This window comes from Rhipicephalus microplus, chromosome 5 (assembly GCF_043290135.1).
Source record: "Rhipicephalus microplus isolate Deutch F79 chromosome 5, USDA_Rmic, whole genome shotgun sequence".
In the NCBI taxonomy this organism is placed as follows: domain Eukaryota; kingdom Metazoa; phylum Arthropoda; class Arachnida; order Ixodida; family Ixodidae; genus Rhipicephalus; species Rhipicephalus microplus.
The window spans coordinates 184248325-184275535 of NC_134704.1; the positions used below are offsets into that span (position 1 = coordinate 184248325).

Below are 27211 nucleotides of genomic sequence, written 5' to 3' on the forward strand. Positions count from 1 at the left end.
ACAGCAGTCACAATCCAACGATTACCTGCTGGCGTGATGGGGAGAGGTCCTAGTAGGTCTTTGCCAACGATGGCGAAAGGTGTCTCGGGACACGGGATGGGTTGCAGAAGGGCAGCAGGAGATGAAGTTGGTCGCTTCCGCCGTTGACACAGATGGCAAAATGCAACGTACTTGGCCACAAAAGTAGAGATGCCAGGCCAAAGAAACGTTTCCTGATGTGGCTTCGTGTTTTGTGAAATCCCAAGTGGCCTGCACATGGATCATCATGAAAGGCTTCGAGGAGTTGGTGACGTAGAGAACGCAGAAGTACTGGAACCCAGTGGTGTCCATCAGTAGTGTAAACGTAACGATGGAGCACATTGTTATCGAGCTAAAATTGTCGTAGTTGTCGGCGAAATCTAGCATTAGGAGTAGGTGATATACCATTTAGGCGTTGAATAATGCTATTTCAATATGAATCATCACGCTGGCGTGTGGCAAACTTGGTGTAGCGATTTGAAGCTGGCGTGTCGATAACCACAAGTTGTGATAATGTGAGGGGTGACTCAGTGTTTTGCCCACCAGACGAGCAAGTACCTGACGTACTCAATGGTGACAGTGGAAGGGGGCAGCGAGAGAGAGCGTCTGCATCTTGGTGTCTTTTGCCAGACTTATAGATGACGTCAAAATCGTACTCTTGTAGGCGGAGCACCCAACGACCGAGGTGACCGGACAAGTTTTTCAGTGACGATAGCCAGCACAAGGCGTGATGGTCTGTAATAACTGTGAAGTGGCGTCTGTAAAGATATGGTCAAAATGTTTGTATGGCCCAGACGACAGCAAGGCACTGCTGCTCAGTTGTGGAGTAGTTTTGTTCAGCAGCCGTAAGAGCACGACTAGCATACGCAATAACTCTTTCCCGTGAAGTGGCATCCCGCTGTAGAAGAACTGCACCAATGCCTTGGCCACTCGCGTCGGTGTGGAAATATGTAGGTGCGTTCTCGTCGAAATGGCACAGAACAGGGTCGGATGTTAAAGCATGCTTGAGGGTTTGAAACGCACGCTCGCAGTAGTCGTTCCAAGCGAAAGTTGATCCGGATGTCAGCAGCTTATGCAGTGGAGACGCGATGGCAGCAAAATGGCTAATGAAGCGGCGGAAGTCGGGCGCCAAGCACAGGAAACTTCGTACGTGTTTCTGATTTTCTGGCCGAGGGAAGCGTATCACGGCAGCAAGCTTGTCAGGATCCAGGCGAACGCCGTCTTTGCTGATAAAGTGGCCCAACACCTTAATGTTCTTGTTGGCAAAGTGGCATTTTTTTTGTGTTTAGCTGAAGTCCAACATTAGAAATACACGTCAAAACTTTGTCTAAACGATCAAGATGCTCATGAAAAGAAGAGCAGAAAATGACGATGTCATCTAGATAACAGAGACATGTTTTCCATTTTAGGCCGCGTAGAACTGTGTCAATTATGCGTTCAAACGCGACTGGAGCAATACATAAACCGAATGGCATCACGTTGAATTCATACAGCCCGTCTGGTGTTGCAAAGGCAGTTTTTTCTTTGTCCGCTTCGTGCATAGGTATTTGCCAATAACCAGACCGTAGATCGAGGCTGGAGAAAAATTCAGCGCCTTGCAGAGAGTCAAGTGTGTCATCGACTCGTGAGATCGGGTACACGTCTTTGCGCGTGATTTTATTAAGTGCTCAATGATCGACGCAGAATCGCACCCAACCATCCTTCTTTCGGACTAGCACTACAGGTGATGACCATGGGCTGGACAATGGCCGGATAACATTTCGTTTGAGCATATCAGCAGCGTTGTTCTCGATTATTTTCCGCTCTGCGGATGACACTTGATATGGGCGGTGGCGTACAATTGTATTGCCTTCCGTTTCAATTCGATGTACGACGACGGAAGTGCGACCCAAAAGCTTGGAATTGACATCAAATGAAGCACTGTGTTTTTGAAGAATACCCAAAAGTTCTTGCTTTTGCGCTGACGTGAGATCGGGACTTAATGTGGCTGTTAAAGCAGCCGTTGTAGCATCGTCATCATTACTCGTAGAGAAAGATGGCGCGTCTGCGTGAAGGGGCACCAAAGAAAGTGGTTCGGTATCTGTGAAGCAAACCACACTGGTGCCCTGGGGCAGTGCAACAGGCAAAGAAGTAGGGTTAACTGCCGTAACTAATGCTCTGCCATTATGAAAGCGCACCAGGCTAGGAGCGAAGGTAAGCCCACCAGAGATGTAGCGCCCACATGGTGCCAGGAACACATCACCAGTACTGATCTTATCTGATGTCAGGGTCAGAATATGCTCATTACCTGGAGGAATAAAACAGTCATCAGCGGACACGAAGCGCTGGCTATGAGCATCTTTATCGGACGAAAGCGCAGTATCTGACATGCGAATGACCCTCTGACGGCAAGATATCACGGCGGAAGCTGAGGAGAGAAAGTCCCACCCTAAAATGAGCACATTAGTACACGATGACAGAACGAGGAACTGTATATGATGAAGGATGCCCTCAATAAAAGCTCGTGCTGTGCAAACACCAGAAGGCTGAACGAAAACCGCATTAGGACCGCGAAGGGGAGGGCCATCATATGGTGTCTTCACTTTACGCAAACGGGAACACAAGTCCGCACTAATAACTCAGAGCGATGCACCTGTGTCCACCAAGGCTTCAGTCCATATACCCTCAACACAAACTGAAAGTACATTTGAAGGGCGTTCCGGAGGAGTTCGATGCAGTCCGCAAAATGCAGCTTTCCCTCCTGAAGCTGACTGTTTAGTTTTCCGGGCGATGATCAGACGCCGTGGTAGCCGGACGAAGTGGTGACGAGGAACGCCGCATAGGTGACGGGGAATGACGGCGCGAGGAGCGGAAAATACTGGCTGCATCGAAGTGCTGTGGGGATGGTGAGCGGCGTTGGTACAGTTGGTATGGGTAGCAATGTTGTGGAGCAGGGGCAAACTCATCCCTCTCGTAGTCCCCATAGCCCCTCCTTTCGTCTTGTTGACGTAGACGACAGAACCGTGAGATGTGGCCACGTATTCCGCAATAATAGTGAATCGGTCGAGATGGACGCCAGACATGGAAAGAAGGAGGTGGTGTCCTTTTGGCGAGGGCATTTAGGGAGGGCTGCGTAGTTGACACATACTGCGACGATTGCTGAGAAGGTGACGCTGGAACCACCTGAGCGTATGTCGGCTTTGGAGTGGTATGTGAGCTCGGAACTTGCTCACACGTCATGGATGCCAGTTCCTCCCTGACGATGTTGCGGAGGCTGCCCGCAGAAGGTGTTATGCGGAGCTCACAAGACGACGAGGTGGCCTAGAATCGCAGCTCCTCGCGGATCATAGACCGTATCAACGGTCATGCGTTGGCCTGAGATCTCCTGTGTCAGGATGTAAACGTATAAGTTGAAGGCCGTCGAGTCGCTGACACGTACTGATGATATCCGCGACCGCGGTGGGGTTATTTGCCGCCAAAGCGTTAAATGCGACTGCGCCTATGCCCTTGAGCAGGTGGCGAACGCGGTCATGTTCCGCCATTGAGCTGTCGACGCGACGGCATAGGGCGAGGACATTTTCAATGTACGAAGTATAGGACTCGCTGGAGTGCTGGACACGTTCAGCAAGCTTCCGTTTGGCGATGTCTGCACGTACAGAAGGGTTGGAAAATATCTGACGGAGCTGCTGCTTAAAGGTAGGCCAGTCGGGGAAATCCAGCTGATGGTTGAGAAACCATGTCTTAGCGACACCCGTCATATAGCACGGTACGCGGGACAGCTTCACAGAATCATGCTAATAGTTAAGCGCACTCACACGGTCGTACTCATCTAACCAGTCTTCAACGTCTTCACCGCGAAGGCCAGCGAACATCGGGGGATCTTTTTGAGGGGCGGTGACAGTCCATGAAGGCATGCCCAGTGGTGTAGGCGTGGTGGATGGAGCGGTGTTGTTGTTGTGCTCGTCTTGCGACATGACCGTGGGCTGACTGCGCAAACGGCGACCCGACCGGAGCTCCAGGGATGGTTGGTAGTCGAAGATCACGAAAAAGCACTGCAGGGAGAGGACCAGGGGACCGGAAAGCACTCTCCACCACTTGTAAGGCAACGTTTTTGCTGCGGAGACTTCTTTTACTTGCCGAGCGTCTGCCCCACAACACAGGTCAGTCTGATGATGATGAGTATGTACATATGACAAGATGACGCGCATGAATAATGCTCATATATATATATATATATATATATATATATATATATATATATAAAGTGGGAGTAATAATTCAATGGGCCAGTTAGTCTTCTTGAAGGTATGGGATATGGCACAACGGGAGCGTTGTCAACAAGGATAAATATATTTATTTCCCAACAGTTTCGGGAGGGGTCCTCTCTTCATCAGGGGATGAGTTATACTAACTTGAACTTCCAAACCTAGTTGCTGCCGCGTCCCTCTAGCCTTGGAAGATGTTTGCCAGAGTGAGAGAGAACTAAAAAAAGAAAGAAAAAAAGAAAGTTAAAAGAGGAAGAACCACTGTCAACACTGAAAACAAAACCAAATGTCCGTGTACGTCCACATCCGGTTCTAATCCCGTGCTGGTCAGTTCTCGGCATGTGTCGGGCCACCCAAGATTGTCGCCGCGGTGGCGGGAGGGGTCCGTGACGGCGTGCGTAAGGAAAGGGTTTCCCCTTAATGGGTCGGTCGGCTCTCTTTCATCTTCGTCCGTTTCCCTTCAATGGTCATCAAGTGGTAGGCAAACATAACCACTTTGTATGTGCACGTGAAAAAAAGAAAAAAAGGAAAAAAAGGAAAAAAAAACAAGAAAGAACAGTGTACACGTACGAGTCAGTCAGAAAAAACAAGCATGGTCTCCAGCTATCAATCTTTGTCACCAGAACTGACCAGCATGGGATTAGAACCGGATGTGGACGTAGACGGACATTTGGTTTTGTTCTCAGTGTTGACAGTGGTTCTTCCTCTTTTAACTTTCTTTTTTTCTTTTTTTTCTTGTGTTTTTTTCGTCTTTTTTCTTCTCTTTTTTCTTTTTCTTTTTTTCTTTCTTTTTTTAGTTCTTTCTCACTCTCGCAAACATCTTCCAAGGCGAGAGGGATGCGGCAGCAACTAGGTTTGGAAGCTCATGTTAGTATAACTCATCCCCTGATGAAGGGAGGACCCCTCCCGAAACTGTTGGGAAATAAATATATTTATCCTTGTTGACAACACTACCGTTGTGCCATAAATAAATAAATAAATAAATAAATAAATAAATAAATCGATCAAATATATATATATATATATATATATATATATATATATATATATATATATATATATATATATATATTCACCATGCAATGCTCTTTAGAACAGCCGCTATTTTCACGCGGTGTATTTCTCGTCCGACTACGTTAGACTGGAACAAGTCTTGAGCCCTCATACTGTCGAAAAGGTGAAATGTACAGTGCGCAGTTGTACAGAGGCACGCTATATTCAGCATTGCCAAGTGTAAACGTTCGGCGCAGGGCTACCCAGGACTTTTTTGGAGGGTTGGAGGGGGGGTGCAGCAGAACAACTAACTTTGCAATCGGTGGTTGCTGTGAATATGTGTAAATAGTTTAGTATACCGCGAAATATTAAATTACGAAAAAAAAATTTGTTGTGTAGGGGTTCAGATTTCCTTCCTCTTCTCTCTTTACTTACGGCCTCCTGGTTCTCCGTGCGTATGACATGATATATCTTTTTTTTTTCATCTCGCAGATTTCTGAGCACAGCTAACTTCCAAAAAAACGGCTCAGTCATTCTTAATATTGTAGACGCCTGCACAACGAAGAAAGAGTTAAGACAGAAGAAATCATATTAGGACACGCCTTTTTTTAATTATTTTTTGTCTTTCACAAGAACTTTTATGGAGCTCAAATTCAGCAGATTGGCGTATCATACTTCAAGATTTAACAAATCATGTGCAAGACATGAATGATGAGCAGGTACGAAAAACTCTGCATCAAAAAAGCGCACCGGAGAAGCTGACGCCCACAGAAGTTTTTGCACACGGCGCACGGCTCTTTCAGTACTATTATACTGCAGCAGCGCCGCTGCGGACAACACGGAAGGTATCAGGCGGCTAGGCGCGGTCACGCCACTCAACACTTCTAGTACACTCTATCACGGTTTACACTTTCAAACCGGAAGTCGATGAACAGGTTGCTATCGCGTTGGCCCTGACGAATGATCGATACAGCGAGATATACAGTGACTCAAAACCAGCAACCAGAGCCTTCAGCAGGGGCAGGATCACACCACAAGCAGTTCGAATTATTAATAGTAAACAGGCCATTGATACACATTGCATACTGTTGTTCCCAGCGCACCTTGGATAACTCGATGCAGTCCCATGGATCCATATGAATCGGCCAACAGCAATGCCCGCGAACTTACGTACCGGGATGCTTTTACACATGACTTTAATTCTGCTGGATTAAAAAATTTGCAACGGGATACGCCCATGACATATAATGAAAATACTAAACATTACTACCTGGGGAGGAGAAAGTTTGCACCCCCTCACAGTAGACTAAACAGAGCACAAGGGGTCACACTGCAACAATTACAGACATAGTCTTATTACTCACCAGCACAGGCAAAAGAATGGTACGATATAAAATATATGGATGTTGTTTGCAAGGCATGTAAGAAAGAAGCATGCACGCTTGATCATATGCTCTGGGAATGTGGGTCCCTTGGCCGTGGCGTTTCCCGGGAACGGTTTACAGGAATGATAAAGTCTCACGACCATATCCCCCAAGTTCTGGCTGCCCAGTACGCTCATGACAGGGCTAGGAGGCTTCACCTCCCAATCCCAACGTGAGATTAGCCAGGCAGGTGGCTACACCCTATACAGGACGTATAAATAAAGTTATTTTCATCCATCTCTTCATCCATCCATCCATCCAGTGGAGGGCTTTCGACCACCTGGGGTTATTTGACGTGCACCGAAATCTGAGCACACGGGCCTACAGCATTTTCGTCTCCATCGAAAATGCAGCCACTGCAGCCGGGATTGGATACCGCGACCTGTGGGATAGCAGCCAAATACCTTAGCCACGAGAACACCACGGCGGGGCTGTACTGTTGTAGCTATTGTACCTACTATATCAAAGAAGTACTATGTTATGATATTACCCAATTGTATCTCCCCAACGCAATGTATGGCGACGTAGGTGTAGTGTTAGTGGAATAAATAAATAATTTAGGACAAGGAAGAGGGGGTACTGAAGTACGTGCACATTGTACCCTTATTGCGGAAGAGGTAACTTCTTGAACCTGGGCACACATTATATATATATATATATATACAAGGCGTAGGCCCATAAAAACCTTAGAAACTTTGTGAGAGCATACCAGGGCTGGACAAGTATGTGGTATTCATCGTTGTGTATCCAATGAGGCCAATTTTGGTTCCTGCTCGTTCCACTACCACAGAAGGTTTCGGCTGCAGTGGCTTAAGTGTTGGCTCCTCGCTGAAGTCGACATTGCAGCCCACGATGGGCACCCGGCTTTCAGTTAAGAGTGGAACCAGCCCTTCGGCACCCCGGTCGAACTCGTGGTTTCCCAGTGCCTGCAAAAAAGATGACCAACTCTATGACTTTCTCGCGCTACAGAATGGTGTTTACTCGTTAACACCTTCTCATTACAAAACTTCCAAGAGAGAACTAATGAAGTACTGTGCAGTGAACAACTCACTGATGGATACGTTGACTGGCACTCTGTAGCATAGCTGCGTTTAAAGTTCTTTTGGTAGTGAAGTGTACGACCACGGAACACGAGTACTTCACTTATATATATTTCACCACACTACTTAGTCGTTTGGGTAGTATTATGATTTTTTAACGCGCTAGAGCAAGGTCGCATGTGAAGCAAGTTGATACTTCGACAGCTGCCCTGATTCCATCCATCCATCCATCCATCCATCCATCCATCCATCCATCCATCCATCCATCCATCCATCCATCCATCCATCCATCCATCCATCCATCTATCCATCCATCCATCCATCCATCCGTCCGTCCGTCCGTCCGTCCGTCCGTCCGTCCGTCCCTCCATCCATCGATCCATCCCTATCTATCTATCTATCTATCTATCTATCTATCTATCTATCTATCTATCTATCTATCTATCTATCTATCTATCTATCTATCTATCTATCTATCTATCTATCTATCTATCTATCTATCTATCTATCTATCTATCTATCTATCTATCTATCTATCTATCTATCTATCTATCTATCTATCTATCTAATCTGTCTATCTGTCTGTCTGTCTGTCACAAAACGAGAGCTCAAAAAAGGGCGCGCCGCCAAATTCTCGCGACCAAGCGCTGAGAGGTCAACGATATAAAAAAAGAAAACAAGCATCCAAAGACTCCCCGGGCACGCGTCCCTGTCCCCTCGGAAGCGTAGGTTCGCCAACGTACCTCCTAACATCGGTGGCTGAGCAAGCCCTAGAACGTTCTCGATGGAAAGGGGCGTGGTGATGCAGGAGTGCGTCATCCGTCACGGATGGCCCTCATACCGTCTCGCCCTTTCCCCAGCCTTTGCTGCGTATCACGCCGACGAAATGATGAGAATTTTCTGGAATCTCGCGCGGAAGGTATTTGATCGAGAAGCCGAGATGGGAGATCAGGAGAAGAAGGAAGTTAGCGCCAGAGTGCGTAGGGTATCCCGCCGCGTCTGTCGGTGAAGGTTTTGTCCGTAGTGACAAAGCAGGAGAAGAAGAAAGTATGCGACAGAGTGCTTAGGGTGTTCCGCCTTGTGGGCGAAGCCTTTGGCTTTCGGGACAAAGAAGGAGAAGAAGAGGATTTCCACCTGAGGGGTGAAGACTTGAGCTACAGGCATGAGTGTGTGTCTACCGCCATCGAGCGAAGACGCGTGGCAACAGCAACGTGTTTGAAGCCGACGTGTTTCCGGCGAAGAAGTTTGGAGCCTGGAGAGTGGCCAATTGAAGACGCGAGGTTTCCTGGAAGAGAAACTTCGGGGGCAGCGGAACGACAACACTGGACTTTGAGTGAGTGATTCTCGGAAGAGTATCATCCAGACTTTTGTTCCAAGAACTTTGGACTGAATAAGTTTTCCAACTCTTTAGCCTTTAAGTGTCATGGTTGTTCGTTGCATGCGACTGCATTGTAGTGCGTATTGTTGTCCATGTTCGTTGTTTCGAGTGTGGCTGATTGTAACGTGTGGTACATTGTTTAATTGGCGATATATGGTATTCAACTATTGTAGAGTGTGCATACTTGTGTATCGTTTTGATCTGCCACAATTGAGAATATAATTTTGTTTTGTTTATCAACTCTCGGCTCTGACTTGTTCTTTGGGCCACAGCCGGCGTCCGCTGGCGCGCCAAATAGGATCACTCCTAAATTGTCTACGCTCTCGTGGTGCGGTTCGGGGTGCCGATACTTCGGCCCTTGGAATTAGCCTAGCGATCGCCTCCCAAATTAACGGGACCTGTGACAATTACTCTGGTGTCCGCGACTCGGACCTTCTGGTGCACAGTGTGTCGAAAGTAGTGAGAAAGAGCCTCGAGTTGTTGATAGTGCTATCGGAAAGACTTTGTGTGTTGCTCAGTGTTCTCGTTGACGAGTGCAGGAGAGTGTTACGATATACCGATTTAGGCAGATAGTTTTTGCACGCGGCAAGGTTTTATTTGCGAGACACAATGTATCTCGAAAAGTTAGTAGCTCTTGGTGAGAAGATGGGTCTCTCTGGCGCCGAACTACGGAAGTGGGTCACCCAGAAGGAAAAAGAAGAAAAAGAGAGGGTGAAAGAAGAAAAGGCAGCTGAGCTGGAAAAAAAAAGGTTGGCGGTCGAAAGAGCCAAAGCGGAAAAAAAAGCTGAGTTGGAGTGAGAGAGGTTGGCAGCTGAGAGAGCCAAGGAAGAAAAAGCAGCTGAGTTGGAAAGAGAGAGGTTGGCAGCTGAGAGAGCGAAAGAAGAAAGAGAGCAGCAATTGAAGTTGGAGCTGTAGAGAGAAAAGTTGGCAGCTGAAAGGGCGCGAGAAGAAAGAGAAGCAAAGGAGCGACAGCTGAAAGAAGAAAGAGAAGCAAAGGAGCGACAGCTGAAAGAAGAAAGAGAGGCATAGGAGCGACAGCTGGAAGAAGAAAGAGAAGCGGAGATGGCTGAAAGGGAACGGCAGCGACAGCACGAGATTGAACTCGAGCGGCTCCGTTTGCAACAGCGAAGTGAAACTCCAGTCCAAGCTAGAGTTGAAAGCAGCGAACGGGAGGACCCCGGCTTCCGCTTGATCCAAGCAAGCTGCTCGTAGCGTTTGATGAAAGGAAGGACGACCTCGACGCGTACCTTCACCGATTTGAGACGATTGCAAGGAGCCAGAATTGGCCGGAACATCAATGGGCAACTGCTTTGAGTACTTGCTTGAGTGGTGAAGCGCTCATTGTGTACGGTAGGCTGACACCGACCGATGCAGCCAACTATGCAAAGGTGAAAGCTGCTTTACTGAAGCGATTCAGATTTTTTGTGGAAGGTTTCCGGGATAGATTACGGACAGGAAAGCCAGCTGATGGTGAGATGGCTACCCAGTATGCCGCCCGAATTTGCCATTATTTCGACAGATGGATTGAACATTCAGGGACAGCGCAAAAGTAAGATAAGCTTAGAGAGCTCCTCATTAGAGAGCAATTTCTTACTATTTGCCACCCAAGCCTGTCGCTGTACTTGAAAGAGAAAAAGGTTGAGTCACTTGAAGGCATGCTTGAATTGGCTGATCAATTCCTGGAAGCGCAAGGTGGAACTACTTTGGCCAAGGTCAAGAAGGAATGTCCCGAAGATTCGAAAATGTCGGCACCGGAACAAAAGAAGCGTGCACCAGAGAGTATTCCGCGATGTTTTCTGTGTAACCGAGTGGGTCATCGCGCGAACAACTGTCGTACTAACTTTACGAGTCCCACGGTCGTAAAATGTTTCAAGTGTGGCCAGATTGGGCACAAAGCAGATGCTTGTTGTAACGGAGCGAGTCGAACTCACCAGGTATCCTGTGTTCTAGCAGCAACAAAATCCGATGGTGAAGCCGTCACCGACAGATTTGTAGAGTTGAAAATAGGGAGAAACTTCCTATTGTGGGTGCTGTAATGTCAAAACAGCCAACTGGTGTTACGAAGGGAATGCCAACGCTGCCTGGAAAAGTTGCGGGCAAAAAGGTTACAGTGTTCAGAGATACCGGCAACTCCACTGTTATCGTGCGAAGAAATTTGGTACGGGAAGGTGAGTTGACAGGCAAAACGAAACCGGTTTGCCTAATTGACAGTACGGTTCGGATGCTTCCCGAAGCAGAAATTGAGGTTGAAACCCCATACTTCAGCGGGAAGGTTACTGCTCTATGCATGACGACCCCCCTGTATGGCCTCGTCATTGGAAACATCGATGGGGCGCGAGGGCCGAATGATGGAGAACGTTTGGGGGAAGACTCGAAGATGGAGCTTCCGCTGACACACGGACCGCGAGATTCAGCGGAAAACAATCCCGTGAAGGATTTCACTCGAGCCCAAGGTGAAGCCTGGGCGCAAGAGACAGCGAATGAGAACATGATCGTATTGAATGAGTTCACGTGCTGGGCAGCTGGACTTACGTCGGCACAACCTCAACCGACCGACAGTGTAAAGGTGACGGATTCAGCCAGCCAGGCCAAATGTCGTGACATGAACAAGCGGGTGAATAACCGGGCAGGATCGGTTGAACGTCATGACCCGTTAAAAATGTCGCAAGTGACAACGACGGCTGAGACGCCGCCTCAGATACCGTCGTTGGAAGGGGCTCGCCGGAACAAAACGAGAAAAAATAATAAGAAGAGATCAAGAGAGCACCACAAGAAAGGGCGCAAGCGCTGCTCGAAATGCACAGGATAGGTGTCGAGGTCGAATCGGAATGTGTTTGACAGTGCTGAGTGCAATATGTTAAGTTATGTGCTTGTTATCCTGTGTCACAACTGTATGCCGAGCAAGTCAAAATGTTTGTTACGGTGATGTGATGTATAGTATTGTACAATTGTTGTAAGGATAGACTCATGCATATTTGTATTGTTCGGAATATGGGATGGAGTGTTGTACTCATGTACCTGTGGTTATACTTTATGTGTTGAGAGATTGAATTACAATATACAATTGCATTGAGTGATATATTGTTAATGGGACGTGTCACGAGCGATGGACTGTGTTACAGTCTCTGAGAGTGTGGGGACTGTTCGAACTCGTTTGTGTGGTTTTGAATATTATGAGATAATATTCTTAAAGTGGGGGGCAGTGTCACAAAACGAGCGCTCAAAAAAAGGGCGCACCGCCAAATTCTCGAGACGAAGCGCCGAGAGGTCAACGATAAAAAAAAAGAAAACAAGCATCCAAAGACTCCCCGGGCGCGCGTCCCTCTCCCCTCGGAAGCGTAGGTTCGCCAACGAACCTCCTCACATCGGCGGCCGAGCAAGCCCTAGAACGTTCTCGATGGAAAGGGGCGTGGCGATGCAGGGTTGCGTCATCCGTCACGGACGGCCCTCGTACCGTCTCGCCCTTTCCCCAGCCTTCGCTGCGTATTGCGCCGAGGAAATGATGAGAACTTTCTGGAATCTCGCGCGGAAGGTATTTAATCGAGCAGCCGAGATGGGAGATCAGGAGAAGAAGGAAGTTAGCGTCAGAGTGCGTAGGGTATCCCGCCGCGTCTGTCGGTGAAGGTTTTGTCCGTAGTGACAAAGCAGGAGAAGAAGAAAGTATGCGACAGAGTGCTTAGGGTGTTCCGCCTTGTGGGCGAAGCCTTTTGTCTTCCGGGACAAAGGAGGAGAAGTAGAGGATTTGCACCTGAGGGGTGAAGACTCGAGTTACAGGCAAGAGTGTGTGTCTACTGCTATCGAGCGAAGACGCGTGGCAACACCTGCGTGTGTGAAGCCGACGTGTTTCCGGCGAAGAAGTTTTGAGCCTGGAGAGCGGCCAATTGAAGACGCGAGGTTTCCTGGAAGAGAAACTTCGGGGGCAGCGGAACGACAACAACGCTGGACTTTGAGTGAGTGATTCTCGGAAGAGTATGATCCAGACTTTTGTTCTAAGAACTTTGGACTGAATAAGTTTTCTAACTCTTTAGTCTTTAAGTGTCTTGGTTGTTGATGCATGCGACTGCATTGTAGTGCGTATTGTTGTCCGTGTCCGTTGTTTCGAGTGTGGCTGATTGTACTGTGCAGTACATTGTTTGGTTGGTGACATATTGTATTCAACTATTGTTGAGTGTGCATACTTCTGTATCGTTTTGATCCGCCATAATTGAGAATATAATTATGTTTTGTTTATCAACTCTCTGCTCTGACTTGTTCTTTGGGCCACAGCCGGCGTCCGCTGGCGCGCCAAATAGGACCACTTCTAAATTGTCGACGCTTTCGTGGCGCAGTTCGGGGGGCCAATACTTCGGCCCTTGGAATTAGCCCGGCGATCTCCTCCCTAATTAACGGGACCTGTGACACTATCTATCTATCTATCTATCTATCTATCTATCTATCTATCTATCTATCTATCTATCTATCTATCTATCTATCTATCTATCTATCTATCTGTCTGTCTGTCTGTCTGTCTGTCTGTCTGTCTGTCTGTCTGTCTGTCTGTGTCTGTCTGTCTGTCTGTCTGTCTGTCTGTCTATCTATCTATCTATCTATCTATCTATCTATCTATCTATCTATCTATCTATCTATCTATCTATCTATCTATCTATCTATCTATCTATCTATCTATCTATCTATCTATCTATCTATCTATCTATCTATCTATCTATCTATCTATCTATCTATCTATCTATCTATCTATCTATCTATCTATCTATCTATCTATCTATCTATCATAACCCGCACATTATTCTGATGTCGATGTCTTTCTGTAAAGCATATTTATCGTTCAGCAAATGACGATCTGAAGCCGCACCCACGCCGGAAGTCTAAAGATTCCTGGAAGCGTAAGACCACCCCGAAGATCACACGTAAAAAATAGCCAAATAAATATGTTCATTCTTTCTCTCACTCTATATAATACATGTATTTCCAGATATGTCTCGTCCTTCACGTATCTCACCAAGTACAGAGATCCCCAAGCCACGAAGCTAGGCTTCATTCAGCTTGACCGATTTATTTTAGCTTGTTCTTCAGGACAGCGTCATTATAAGCCTAGTACAGATTAGTAGCCATGCTCCACATATACCACAACGTTTTCACGAACAGTACTATGAAATTATTCTCAAATCAAACCGATGTTATTTTCAACATTTGTACACTGCGCAAAAACCAACTATAGAACCTAAAAAGAACAGACAGAAGTTAGAAGTTATCGGCTATCGGTTGCCATGTCTTGAAAAGTGGAACGTTCTGTGCTTGTTGGGCTACTTCTATCTGTTTACTAGTCCTGAAGGTATTTTCAAAAGGCGGAGATTAGACGTAAGTGACGCAGCCACTGTCTCTCAGGCAAGCACACCACAATCACGACACTTACTGGGAATGGGAAGAAATGTAGAGGATAAATTAGGGCGGAGTAGAGGGCTTGGAGCAGATAAACACATCACTGGCAACAGAAAAAAATTCTCCCCAAGCTTGTTGGGCGTGGTTCAAAGTCGGTCGGCTGGTTGCGCGGCCTCGATGTAATTGAGCGCGCTGGGCAAAACTCACGCGGTCGGCTCAACCTGGTGTAAGATGTCCACTATAGCGGACGGCGATCCCTAGCAATCCTGAGGTTCGTTCAGCCACGAAACGCTATACATGTGGAGCATGTTATACTAGGGGCTAGTCATGCGCCATCGCTGTCCGCAGCCTCCCCCTTCCTCCTCCGCCAGCCATCTGTGCATCCCTTCCTTCTCTCAACAAAGCACGCGCTGTGCTCGTTTCTCCCCTCCACGCGCCGCGCAACCTTTAGTTTTACGTGCGCCAGCTGTGTGCTAACGCGCGCATGCGCAGACCGGGGCCGGTGCTCGCTATAAATAACTGACTGTTGGGGCACGCCACCCTTCGTCGGTTGATTTGTGCAGTCGCTCCATGTCTGTTGTCGCTGGTAACAATGTATGCTAACGAATCCGCAAACACACTTACTGACGTTCCTTCTGACAGCGTCAGCCAATGTGTTGGCGGAACCGCAAGCGATTCCGAAGACACTTCGTCCATTGACAAGGCCGCACTGAGAAGAGCTCGCGATGCGGAACGCAAACGTCGGCGTCGAGCGCAAGATCCCCAGCTCCGAGAACGTGAAGCAGCGGCGAGACGTCTGCGTCGAGCAAAGGATCCCCACCGCGAAGCAGCTGCGGTACGTCAACGTCGAGTGGAAGATTCGCAGCTTCGAGAACGCGAAGCCGCGGCGAGGCGTAAGCATCGGCAAGAGAATCCGGACGGTGAAGCCGCGTGCAAGCGTCGACGCTGCGAGGCCGATTTTGATGCCGCCCGCGAGCACGAGCGTGCCGCGATAGCGCGGTGGCGAGCCGAGCAGTACGCCACGTCCAACGCTCGCTTCAAGCGCGACTTCCTCGACAGGAGCTTCGGCCACAACTGCAAGGTGTGTGATAGACCTTGGTTTGACAACAATTTGACGCGGATCAGCAACATTCAGAATGAACTGCATCGTTCCAAAGCGTTGTCGATCTTTGCGATGTGTTTGGAAACAACGCTGGACGCAAGGTCGCCAAGATGTCTACTACCGAATTTGGAAACCTGCCCCACGAGATACGGCTGCTGGTCGGCCAACAGTACATAATCACGCACAACATCGATGTGGTGGACGGGCTCGTCAACGGCGCCGTCGGCACATTAAAACTTTACGAGCACGTCGACGGCGACGACGTCTTCATCAACCGCCTGTGGCTGCAGTTTGAAGTGCCCACCGTTGGAAGAATCGCGCGCGCACATTCCAAACAACCGTACAAGAAGCCACGCACAAGGAATACGTCGTTGACAACACGTGAATCCCCATCGCTCGACAGACTCTCACGCTGACCACCTGACTGCAAGGCCGGCGTTACCTGCGAACGGCGCTAGTTTCCGGTCGTGCAAGCCAGCGCCATTACCATACACAAGTCGCAGGGAACCACCTACTCCGAAGTCGTCTACGAATACTCAACGACGCATCCACAAAAGCTGGTGTACGTTGCCATGAACCGTTACACCGACGTCAACAACCTGTACTTCACCAACAAAGCCGGCGATCACCACTTTTATCACGCAAGCAATAACGTCGACAAGAACACGGCCGACGAGTTTGAACATTTGCAGAAACGCAGGCTGGACACCGTCGCCCAACGATACTTTTGCGCACTCGAAGACGTTAACTCTGAGTCCCACTTCACCCTGGCACTGCTTAACACCAGGACGCTGGGCGCTCTCGTGGTTGACATCGTGCGAGACCCCGTACTCCGCAGAGTGGACGTGCTTTGCTTCACCGAGACGTGAAAAGCCACCGATGACGCCGACGTTGTGGCATACGCTCCGGCCGCGTGCACGCACGGGTACCAACGACCTGTGGGCGGCGTGGGAATTTACGTCAAGCCTGGCGACGTCGACTCCGTCGAAGTACTTCAACTGCGGCCCGGCGCTCAACAAGGCACCAACGGCGAGCACTGCGTCGCTAGCGTCTGCGGAGTCGACGTCATGACGATGTACCTCGTGCCCAACCTTTCGCGTGCCGCTGGGGAGAAGCACGTCGACGAAGCCGTGGAAGAATACCTGAAACGACGACCGCAACGACGACCCTTCAAGATTGTTGGCGACTTCAACGTCGACGTCATCAAGGACGATAGGGTGATCGACTAAATGGAGTCGCGGGACTCGCTGAAACGAGCAACGCACGACGGCAAAGATCATCCGACCATGGTTCGCGGGACGTGCATCGACCACGTCTTTGCAAATTTCGACCTTCGACCACTGCAACCAGACCCACTCACCCTTCACTTTACAAACCACAAAGCCATCTTACTCAAAATACCCAAAGTGCCTCATCAATACGCATCGTCTTTCGCAGCATACGTGCGTGCGTGTTCACCCATAACACACACACATGTCGCACATTACAAACCACATTTATCGCAGTTTAACATATATGCTACGCATGCTAACCAGTGTTTCCACTCGGTAAACTGCGATCATTTTTTGGGGAAGGGCTGGGTGATGGTCTGTGGAGCTCCCTTGGGTGACACAGCATGAGTCCTATCACGAAATCTGTGTTTGTACCGTGGAGTGCTACACCAGCAGCGCAGGTAACTAACCTCCTCCATCATAAATTTCAACTATGAATACTGAGAACACTGTGCGTTTATGAGGGTGGCGATCTTGAAGAATGGTTTTCCTGGTGTGAGCGTGCATGAGATATCGCATCTGGATGACCGCGTCAAAAGCGCTGGTAAATGGTTGATTTTATGTCACAGTTTTCTTTATTTGTACTGTTCGAACGATTTGGACATAAAGAGCTGCAAAAAATTTAAACCAACTTAATGATAAGTCTACTGGTCACCATCTCGTTGCCAAAAGAAAGCTTTCGTACAGTGTCCTAAAGTTGATGTGGCCGTACGTTGTACGTACCGAGAATGTGCTCACGCTTTGTCGTAATGTCGACAATGAACAATGTTGAGCACAATCTGGTGAAAATTTGGCAGTCTTCCAGAAATATGCTACTGAGTGAAACGTGTAATTTCAATTATGCAGACCATTTGACTGCGCAGTCATGATTGACACCGATAATTTGCCATCAGCTTCAAGCTACCCTTGCCATGCTGATAGCTTGTACAATCATGTCGATGTCAATATCTGCAAAAATCTTCTCACTTGTCAATTGAGCAAAAAGCCAGCGCACAACTTGAAATTGATCAAGCTACGCAATCTCTTTTTACAATGTCGCAGCACATGTGCTGTAAATTTTTTTGATGTGATAAGCCTCGATGATTTCACCCGTAGCCGGCGAGCGGTGCTTGTCTATTATTTCTTAGCGCTCTGAGAGGAGCACGCAGCCGCCATCGCGGCAGTGTATTCTGAGAAGTTCTTGAAGCGCGTTGTGCACATGGTTGTTACACTAAGTTACCTATTTCATTGCTGGATATAATGGCTATTTTTGAGATTTCTCGGGAACAAAGTTGTCACCAGTTAGAAAAGTATTCCAGCATGCATTGCGATATACCAAAACATGTGTAGTGAAATGCTCTTTATAAAAAATATAAGCTACAATTAGCGCCACAAAACTGTTGTGAAACGTATAAAACTTTGGGCAGTTTGTAGTTTTGGTTGCACCAACTGATTAACACAGCTATGAAAAATACAATATAGGCAAAAACGGAGAAAAATATTCATATATAGATTTCGACGACAAAAGAGCCAGGAAGAGCCTGAAAAGCTGTCAATATATTACACAATGCTCCTCTTCACATAGACAAAAGAACAGAAAGAAAGAACTGCTTCATTGCTCGTGCCATTCGGTGAAGCCTATTCTGGCTTTTAGTCAGACACAGCTAGGTACCGTCGTATATATTTTACACATAGATTATTCAGTTTTTTTTGCGATAGTAGCCAGCTGGTGTTCTAGTACAGATGGACACATGCGATGTGAACAATGCCTATTCACGTCAGATGTACAGCGAGCTTCATCATTTAATTTGGCGTGAACTCTTTCCTAGAGCCACCACTCTCCGCATAAGTTTGAAAATATACATCCAAGCATACTTATTTCAACTTCAGCAGAAAGCATTGACGAAAAGAATAATAACCACCACATCCACAAAGTCAAAGATGTAAGAGGAGCTTGCTCGGAAATGCACGGGACGTTTTTTTGCGAGACAATTCCTGTAGGGAGGTTTGTTAACGAGCCGGCACATAATGTGTACGTCGAAGGCAGCGTTGTTAGGCACGTTCCGCGGCCGGCACTGCACAGTGTTGGCGAGGTGGGAGGCAAGCACCACTCGCAGACCATGCGTGAGTGCATCGGTGGCCAAACTCGCTAATCAGTCGAATCACGAACCCCAACCCTGACTCAGATCGAGCAGCGAGTCTGAGGTTAGTTGAGTCCGGGAAAAATTTCAGTGAGTCTGAGTACCAGTGAGCCAGCTTGAGGAAAGCTTTGTATAGTGTGAGCCGAATGGAGCCTATTGTGACTGGAGCCCGAGCTGACGAGGGAGCGGCGCTCTTTGGATCTTCAAACAAGTAGCCGACAGGCTGGCTGCCTAAGACCGCCAGGCATTGTCTCTCCTAGCCGGAGGGTGAGACTTCGTGTCGCCACGCCGCCGTAAGCCGTTTGGGAAACGACAACGAGTACAGCATCTTCCTCGGAAGAGACCGCAGCGGCCGCCGCAAATCGCCTCGCTAATTAAGCGAGCAATTCGGTGGCCCCTTTGATGTATGCTGTCATCAGTTTGGAACTCCTCGACCAGCAGCACACACACGACGAGGAGGAGCCCCGCTGGCGCTACCTTGGATTGCAGTGATCACGGCTCAATATTGGACGTTCACGTGGGCCGCGCATGCTCGTCCCCCTCGCCAGTTGTGTGTGATGTGTGATTGGACAGTACCATCTGAACGTGATCCCTGATCTAGGGATCTGGGGAGCAAATACGCTTTATAATGAGCCACCCGGCTCATTCGAAGGAGCGCCATGTAGAGGAACGCCAGATTCGAGAGCTCGCCATGTAAGAAAGAGCGCGTCATGTACGAGACCTCACCTTGTATATAATGTAAATAAACCTTCATCAAGTCTGTCTTCCTCCTGCCGTGACAACTTCTTCCCGGACCTCCGGTGCCTGCAAACCTCATGTCCTTACAAGCCCTAAGGGTGAGGTATATATTTCATGAGTCTCAGTGAGCTGCAGATTGTTTTGCCGACCTCTCATCCTATCTACTCCACTTCCGCATTACTATCACCGTTATGTTGGCTCACGTTCATATGAGTTATGTCTACTTGCACATCAATGCAGTATAGCGTTCGTACGCCTACCCCAATATCAAATGAATAAATGAGTGAGTTACAGAGGGGGAGGGGAATGTGGGGAAGTTTCTTTCTTTTTTTTAACGAAAGTTGTTGTGATGCATAGAAGTCTATACGTTTATTCCTGTTGTGGTTTGGTAACATTTGAAATTCTTTTACGGCTCTTCTATGTATGTTCCCAACTGTGTACTTAATTTAGATTTTTGTTAAGTTAGAGGTGTTCCATGATGTCCGTTGACATGTGCAGGTCAGCGTCCGCCTCTTCTTTACTCGCGCCCGTTGCTCTGCGGCGCGATACAACATAATACAGGTTTCGATACAACGATACAACATAACACAGGTTTAGAATTGGATAGCGTTACCTAGCGAACTACCTACAGATCTTTTTCTACAGTTTCAGTTTCGTTCTTCTCACAGCGCACGTAGTAGTGTTCGGTGAAAAGCGCTCAAGCAGAGCTTTTGTTGTTCGAAAGAGCTCAAGGCCACCAGATCCCCTGATTCGCTGCGACTTTGGAGCTTCACGAGTTGTATTTGACAGAAAAAACGAAGCGTCGTCCACTAACCGCGGCGTATAGATGTAGCGTCTCTGCCAGGACAAGATATTGCATCGAGTTCATGTTTTTTCACGAGCGCGCCTTGCATAACTCGTTCGAATATCCTGTAAAACGACGGCGAGGCTAAGTAGACGCACTGTCACGCTCCACTGACTCGTCTTCACAACAAAACCAGAGGTGCGTTAGGGGCAGATCACTTATAAAGACGCACATGGAATCACAGAGACGAAAGGCCAAGTGTTGCTCACTTAATACCACACTGTTATTTTCACAAATAGAAATTGCGTACCTTCCAGCAAAAGACAAGCATCTCTGTTTTCAAGTGTCATTCGAAAATCATTCATTAAATTTTGATGCCAAATCTGGAACACAATGGCACAGCAATGCATACCCTGGTGAGTCATTTCTCCCAGGTTTCACTTGTCCCACCTCGTTACAAAACTTTTTCCAATAAAGTTTGCCTAGAAGTAAATGAAGGAAGCTTCAAATAAACATAGGTTTACCACTTTGTTTAACACTCGCAAAAGAATTGTTGGGAATTCAAAAAACATAAACCATCCAAAGTGTATCCGAAGCTTCTACATCCCATAATTCCCATGGGGGTACAGGGGCCGCTAAAAGAGCCCCCGTAGAATTTAGCGCCAGATTCCCCTTTAAGTATTATTGTTGTGGAACTATATGCCTGGACGCAATGAATGAGACCGTTTCTTGGAAGCTCTAGGCAAAGAGGAGCTCCGGAAGAAACGCTGTAGAGCTTAGCCTGGAGGGATAGCGAGCCTACTAGTTTAGTACCAGACACCACAGACGCAAGCAGCAAGAATGACGGCAAGAATGTTTTCAAGGACGTAGTTTCAGTGCTCGATAAACATTTCGCCACAATGGTGAACGAACTGATGGAGCGGCACCGTTTTCGGACGTCCCCGCTCCCCGGAGAACAGCTCCCCGGAGAACCATTTGATGCTTACTCTGTTGGTTTGCGTGAGTTGGCTGCATGCTGCAACTTTGCAGACGTGTCGGCAAAAACTTTGCGCGACCAGCTCTTGGAAAGAACATCGTCGCAGCATGTAAACGAGGGTCTGTTGTTTGAGGGCTCCAGTTTGACGCTCACTCTAGCGAACTAAATGCAGGAACAGAAGTAACTACGGAAGCGAAAAAAAAAACAAGGACAGAAAAGAGCGCTGACTTTCAACATAGATTTAATATCGGAGTGGTGTACATATATAGGTGAAAAATGAGAAAATTGGGCATGCGTAAAAGGGTGCAGGAACAACCACTGCAATACAATGTCAGAAAAACTCTTGTTTCTTGTTGAATAGGCTGAAAACAAATACAAATGCAGCTTAAAAAAGATCGAGATACGCAATCTCTTTCTGATACAACGCAACCGATTTTTTCTGTCTTATTTCTGCCATCATGGCATGCGCCTTTTTAAGGGAGAATCTCAAGTTGAAGCCATGTCCTCCAATACGTCATTACCGTAGTTCAATCGGAGTCCACAAAAGGCGCTGCGGTCTACTCTGCACGCGTTTTCATTTGATCAGTGTCGGCTAGGGGCACTTCGCTCTACTCGGCGCATGCATGCTCTGGTTTCGTCGGTGTCACCTAAGGGCTTGCTCCCGCCTCCCACTCTCTTTCTATAAAGCCGTGGATCGATAACAGCACACCCGCTATAAATGACAATGAAGAAGGCGCGAGTGGTGGTTGAGCTACAAGCGGAGCTGAGGGATCGTGAAGATGCAGCGCCATGGCCATGCAGGCAAGCGGACCCGGAGGTGGTGAGAACGCGGTGGAGCGTTCGCTACGTAAAGTTGGTAGCAGCGATGCTTGGTTCCAGCACAATTTTTTTTGCTGGAGTTTTGGACACAGCTACAAGAATCGCCTGCGCTTTCACAATAATTTGGCGAAAATCACCAACACTGAAAAGCAGCAGTCTCGGATTAAGGCTATTACTGTGCTACAGCGAGAGTTTGCCGCCGGTTACGATCAAGGTGAGTACTTGGTTTGCTCTACGTGTGAAACGAAGTACGCACCTTAATACTATATACGAACAATAAAACAACATTGCATATGCTGTACACATGTGTTGACGACACTCATTTCCTTGTTCGGGTGGCAATGTATGGCGGATTCTAATCCTCTGTTGCTTCACCCACTCATCATCATTCTATTCGTAGATAGGGGTGAATGGATGGTCGCGAAACTATTGGAAGTCCAGAGGTGTGTGATTCAACACGCAGCGGACCCCTGCCACGAGCACGGGGACAGCCAGGCCAAGCCCGACCACTGCATCGTGGGCCCTGTGGAGAGCCCACAGTTGAGACAGCAAGTAGCCACTTGTCTTGATTGGATTGGTCTGTGCTCCGTGAAGAGGGGCAGCGCCAGAACATGTGTTATATGGTATAAGCTAGCGAATTAGTCGCTGCACCAGTATTTGCACCAGTGAATTAGTCACTGCACAGTCACTGCATTTGGTATAAATGACCGGATATATTTTGTGCAATAAAGCAGGACTGCGTTTAATCGCGCGCACAGTGTGCTGATTCCTAAAGCAAAAAAACAAGATGTTGTACGCAAAGTGACAGAATACAGGTCAATTGCGCTAACAAACGTAGATTATAAGGTGTTTATGAAAATTCTGGCTAGGAGGTTTCAAGGAGATGTATATAATTTGGTCGGGCCACATCAGACTTGCAGCATCAAGCGTGAGTGTTGGCAGAGAGAGTGTCACTTCGTTATTAGAAATCACTGAAAGGTTTCGTGACACGAGTGGAAGCTTAATGAACAAAGAAAAAAAAAGCATTTGTTTATGGCATGGCGATTGGGACCTCTCACCCAGTTCCTTTGGAAATATTCAGTGGCTCACAACACCTAGTGGTTACCTAGGAGTACAAATGGACGGGTATCAAGACAGTGACGCGTTTTGGCTTGAAAAGGCTGAGAACCTGCGCACGACAGCCGAAGGATTAGGCAGTCGTGACTTATCAATTTTCTCTCGGTCAACTGTATGTAACGTGTTTCTGGCTGCTAAAATTATGTACCGTTTGCAAGTTCTTAGTTGTACGCGTAAAAGTATTCATAAAATCTGCAGGATATTCGCTACGTTCATACATGGGAGCGAACATCTAGAACGAACTTGTTTTGGCGGGTTAAGCAAGGAGGGCTGTCTCTCAGCCATCTGTTTCTTAACCAAGTAATATCACGTTTTCTGCTGATAAGAGGCCAGAGAGACGCTTTTCATGTTCTTAATTTCAAAGAACGCTAATAAACCACGTGTCTGACTTCTTTGTATCTTCAGACAGGGGAGAATGACACACCTTGTCACCATTCTTGCGCGAAGTTGTGTTTTCATGTCGTTTCTCAAGGGCAGTTTTCGATAGATCACCTAACTAAAGTGAAAAGAAAGCGTCTTATGAAAGACCTAATACAGAATGTTTTTCCTGTGTCCCTTTACCGTTTAAAGTATAAAAAATCTTATGGATAAGACGTACTAAAGCGAGTCAAAAACATGTGGACACCACCCAATGTTACGACTTTCTTTTTCAAGCTTCACACGGGAACTACACCACACTGACAGATGGCTAATGGGCGTTTATTTCGTCATGTCTTATGTAATGTTTGTGACATATCTGCATTTTCTTGTTGAGACTCATAGATTTGAGCGTCTGCGCGCTTCTCTCATAGATTTGAGTGTCTGCGCGCTTCTCAAAACCAGCCGGACTGTAGCTAATGTGTTTACTGTGTTCGTTTGGTGCGTCGTAAGATTAGAACGCCAATTCGGCACGTTTTTTTTACAGTAGAAAAAAGAATATTAGTGCAACCGACTACATGAACGTCACTTGCTCTGACTCGCAAAGTGGTTAGTCGTTGCTGCGTACTTAACATCGCGCTTCTGCAGTGTACACTCAACAATTTAGTTGTTTTTTCACCCTCTTGGACATATTTTCAGTCATTCTTGTTCGCCTTCTACGACTAAAGCTATAATACTTCACTGTAGCCGTACCGTACGTTAGGCTTACGGCACCATCGCCCGTGTGTGATGGTCGTAGCAAAAAAAAATATATGAAAATAATATAAGAAGAATGTCATAGTCACTTGCTTTGAGTTTCAATCATGACCGACTGCATGAGACAGTATTCGCTTGTGTCACTACATAGATTCAAAGCTAAAAACGTGGATGTTAATTGTTCCAAGTGCCGTCCAGTGCGCTGAAATTCACTGGCGCACGCTGGAAACGCTGTTCCTTTGTTAGTAGTCTCTAACGCTTCAACAAACAAATGCAGTACATTTTACTGCATATATGTGCGTTTATTAGGTAGTGCTAATTATTCGCAGTGTGCCGACGCATCTAAGAATAATCAAGGGCAGCAGTATGATGGCGTTTTACTCTCTCATGTGTGGAGAGTATATAGGCATTTCACTATCTTAGAAAGCGGAAGAGTAGAAAGCTGTTTCACTCTCTTGTTTCATACAGAGTGAAAACGAATTTCACTCTATCTGATGTTTTGCGAGACTAGAAGAACACTTTGAAGACTAACTTGGCCTTTTCGCCCCGCCGTGGTGGTCTAGTGGCTATGGTACTCGGCTGCTCACCTGCAGGTCGTGGGATCAAATACCGGCTGCGGCGACTGCATTTCCGGCAGAGGCGGAAATGTTGTAGGCCCGTGTGCTCAGACTTGGATATACGTTAACGAACCCCAGGTGGTCGAAACTTCCGGAGTACTTCAATAAGACGACTCTCATATTCACATGGTGGTTTTGGGACGTTAAACCTCACATATAAATCAATCAACTTTCCCTTTTTACTTTTGCGATACCTTTCGCAGTTTTTAGAATGTATGCAGTCATTAAAAGCATCGACAGATTTCATTTACTTCCCGGCTGGTATCTTACCAATCACGGTTTTTTTTATATTCTCTCGCTAAATGAACTTCTTTCAGGTCTGCTCTTCTAGTTAGTCACATTGCTTTCACACATCTGGCGCAGATCGAAGTATTGAAGTGTTTGGGTACTTAAGATGCCTTGTGGAACGGAAACGTGCAGGTCATTGGTGGCGTCCGTGCTAACACGAGCAGGGTCAACACCAAAGCACAGAGCGACATTTCGCCTGTGACACGAGCTAAAAGACACCCGCCTGGGTAATCTAGTGGCTATGGTTCGTTCCGAACTATTGACGCACAGGTCGCGGCATCAAATACTGGCCGCGGTGGCGGCAATTTTGATGGAGGCGAAAATGCGTGAGGTTCATCAACATAAATTTCGGTGCACGTTAAAATTTCAGGCGGTGAAAATTTCCGGGGCCCTCCACTACGTCGTATCTTGCAGTGGTATCGTAGTTTTGAGACGTAATACGAAGAGACGCAGTGACTGCGGAGTCGTTTTCATCTTTAGAGTAAAAAAAGTGAAGGCAGAAATTTACAACATATCTGCGGAGGGAATGATGATGAGTGGGGTGATGCATTCATCTCTCCTACGTCCTTCCTATGTATGTATGTATGTATGTATGTATGTATGTATGTATGTATGTATGTATGTATGTATGTATGTATGTATGTATGTATGTATGTATGTATGTATGTATGTATGTATGTATGTATGTATGTATGTATGTATGTATGTATGTATGTATGTATGTATGTATGTATGTATGTATGTATGTATGTATGTATGTATGTATGTATGTATGTATGTATGTATGTATGTATGTATGCATGCATGCATGCATGCATGCATGTATGTGTGTATGTATGTATGTATGTATGTATGTATGTATGTATGTATGTATGTATGTATGTATGTATGTATGTATGTATGTATGTATGTATGTATGTATGTATGTATGTATGTATGTATGTATGTATGTATGTATGTATGTATGTATGTATGTATGTATGTATGTATGTATGTATGTATGTATGTATGTATGTATGCAGAATCGCTGTGCTCGCTTATGCTGTGCTGGCTTGGACCATAATAAGCTTCACCCCTAAAGATCCATTTCAGCATTGATGCTGCTATATTTTGTCGGCAACGCAAATTATGATCATAATGAATCGGCACGCTAACTCTTCGTCGTCCTCTCCTACTTCGTTCCCAGAACACTCAGGCCTGGCCTGTAATGACTACGATGGACGCGAGAGAACGCGTACAAAGAGAGAGAAGGAGAAGGAAGGATGTGAACGGAAAACGAATGAGAGAAATTGTTTGGAAAAGAAATTCTCGTACGAGGCGGCATTCACACAAGCGTACGGCTCGATCCCAATGCGAGTGCCCTAACCACTCAGCTGCAGCATGCTGTAGCGCAGCATAGCATATCATAGTTTATTACAGTAAAACGTCGTGAATAGCAACTCAGTAATTTGAAGTTGCCCTTCATTCGACTTGACACCATGGTCCTGGCACCGCCCTAAGAGTCAGTATCCACAGTGTTTATTTTATTTGAACTCGGTGCCACTAGTGCTCATCACTTTCGTGAAAGTGGGTCCTCAGTGATCACAATGTGTGGAAAAAAGGAACTAATACAAATTTTCTAGCAATACAAAACTACGAAATGGCAACATTTATCCGCAGATGAGAATTCGGACGCTGCGCTGGAGCTCTTGAAACACTTGCAAGTGATGCCTATAAAGTAGCAAGGGAATGAACACCAGCAAATGCAAATTACTCTCTAGGTGAAGATATGTAAAAATGCGCACCTGACGT

The 27211-nt window shown here is 46.9% G+C and overlaps 1 protein-coding gene and 1 long non-coding RNA gene across 4 annotated transcripts in view; one reads left to right on the plus strand and one right to left on the minus strand.

The window, feature by feature from the left end:
* LOC142818057 (uncharacterized) overlaps positions 1–27211 on the plus strand; it is a 427592-nt gene that overhangs the window by 213675 nt on the left and 186706 nt on the right. The window lies entirely within an intron of this gene.
* The window catches only part of LOC119174065 (protein 5NUC), a 442987-nt gene that overhangs the window by 175482 nt on the left and 240294 nt on the right, over positions 1–27211 (minus strand). For all 3 annotated transcript variants that reach the window (XM_075896283.1, XM_037424851.2, XM_075896284.1), the window contains one exon: positions 7389–7605. In XM_075896283.1, coding sequence (XP_075752398.1) covers positions 7389–7605 — 217 coding nt within the window. The remainder of the gene's footprint in view (positions 1–7388; positions 7606–27211) is intronic.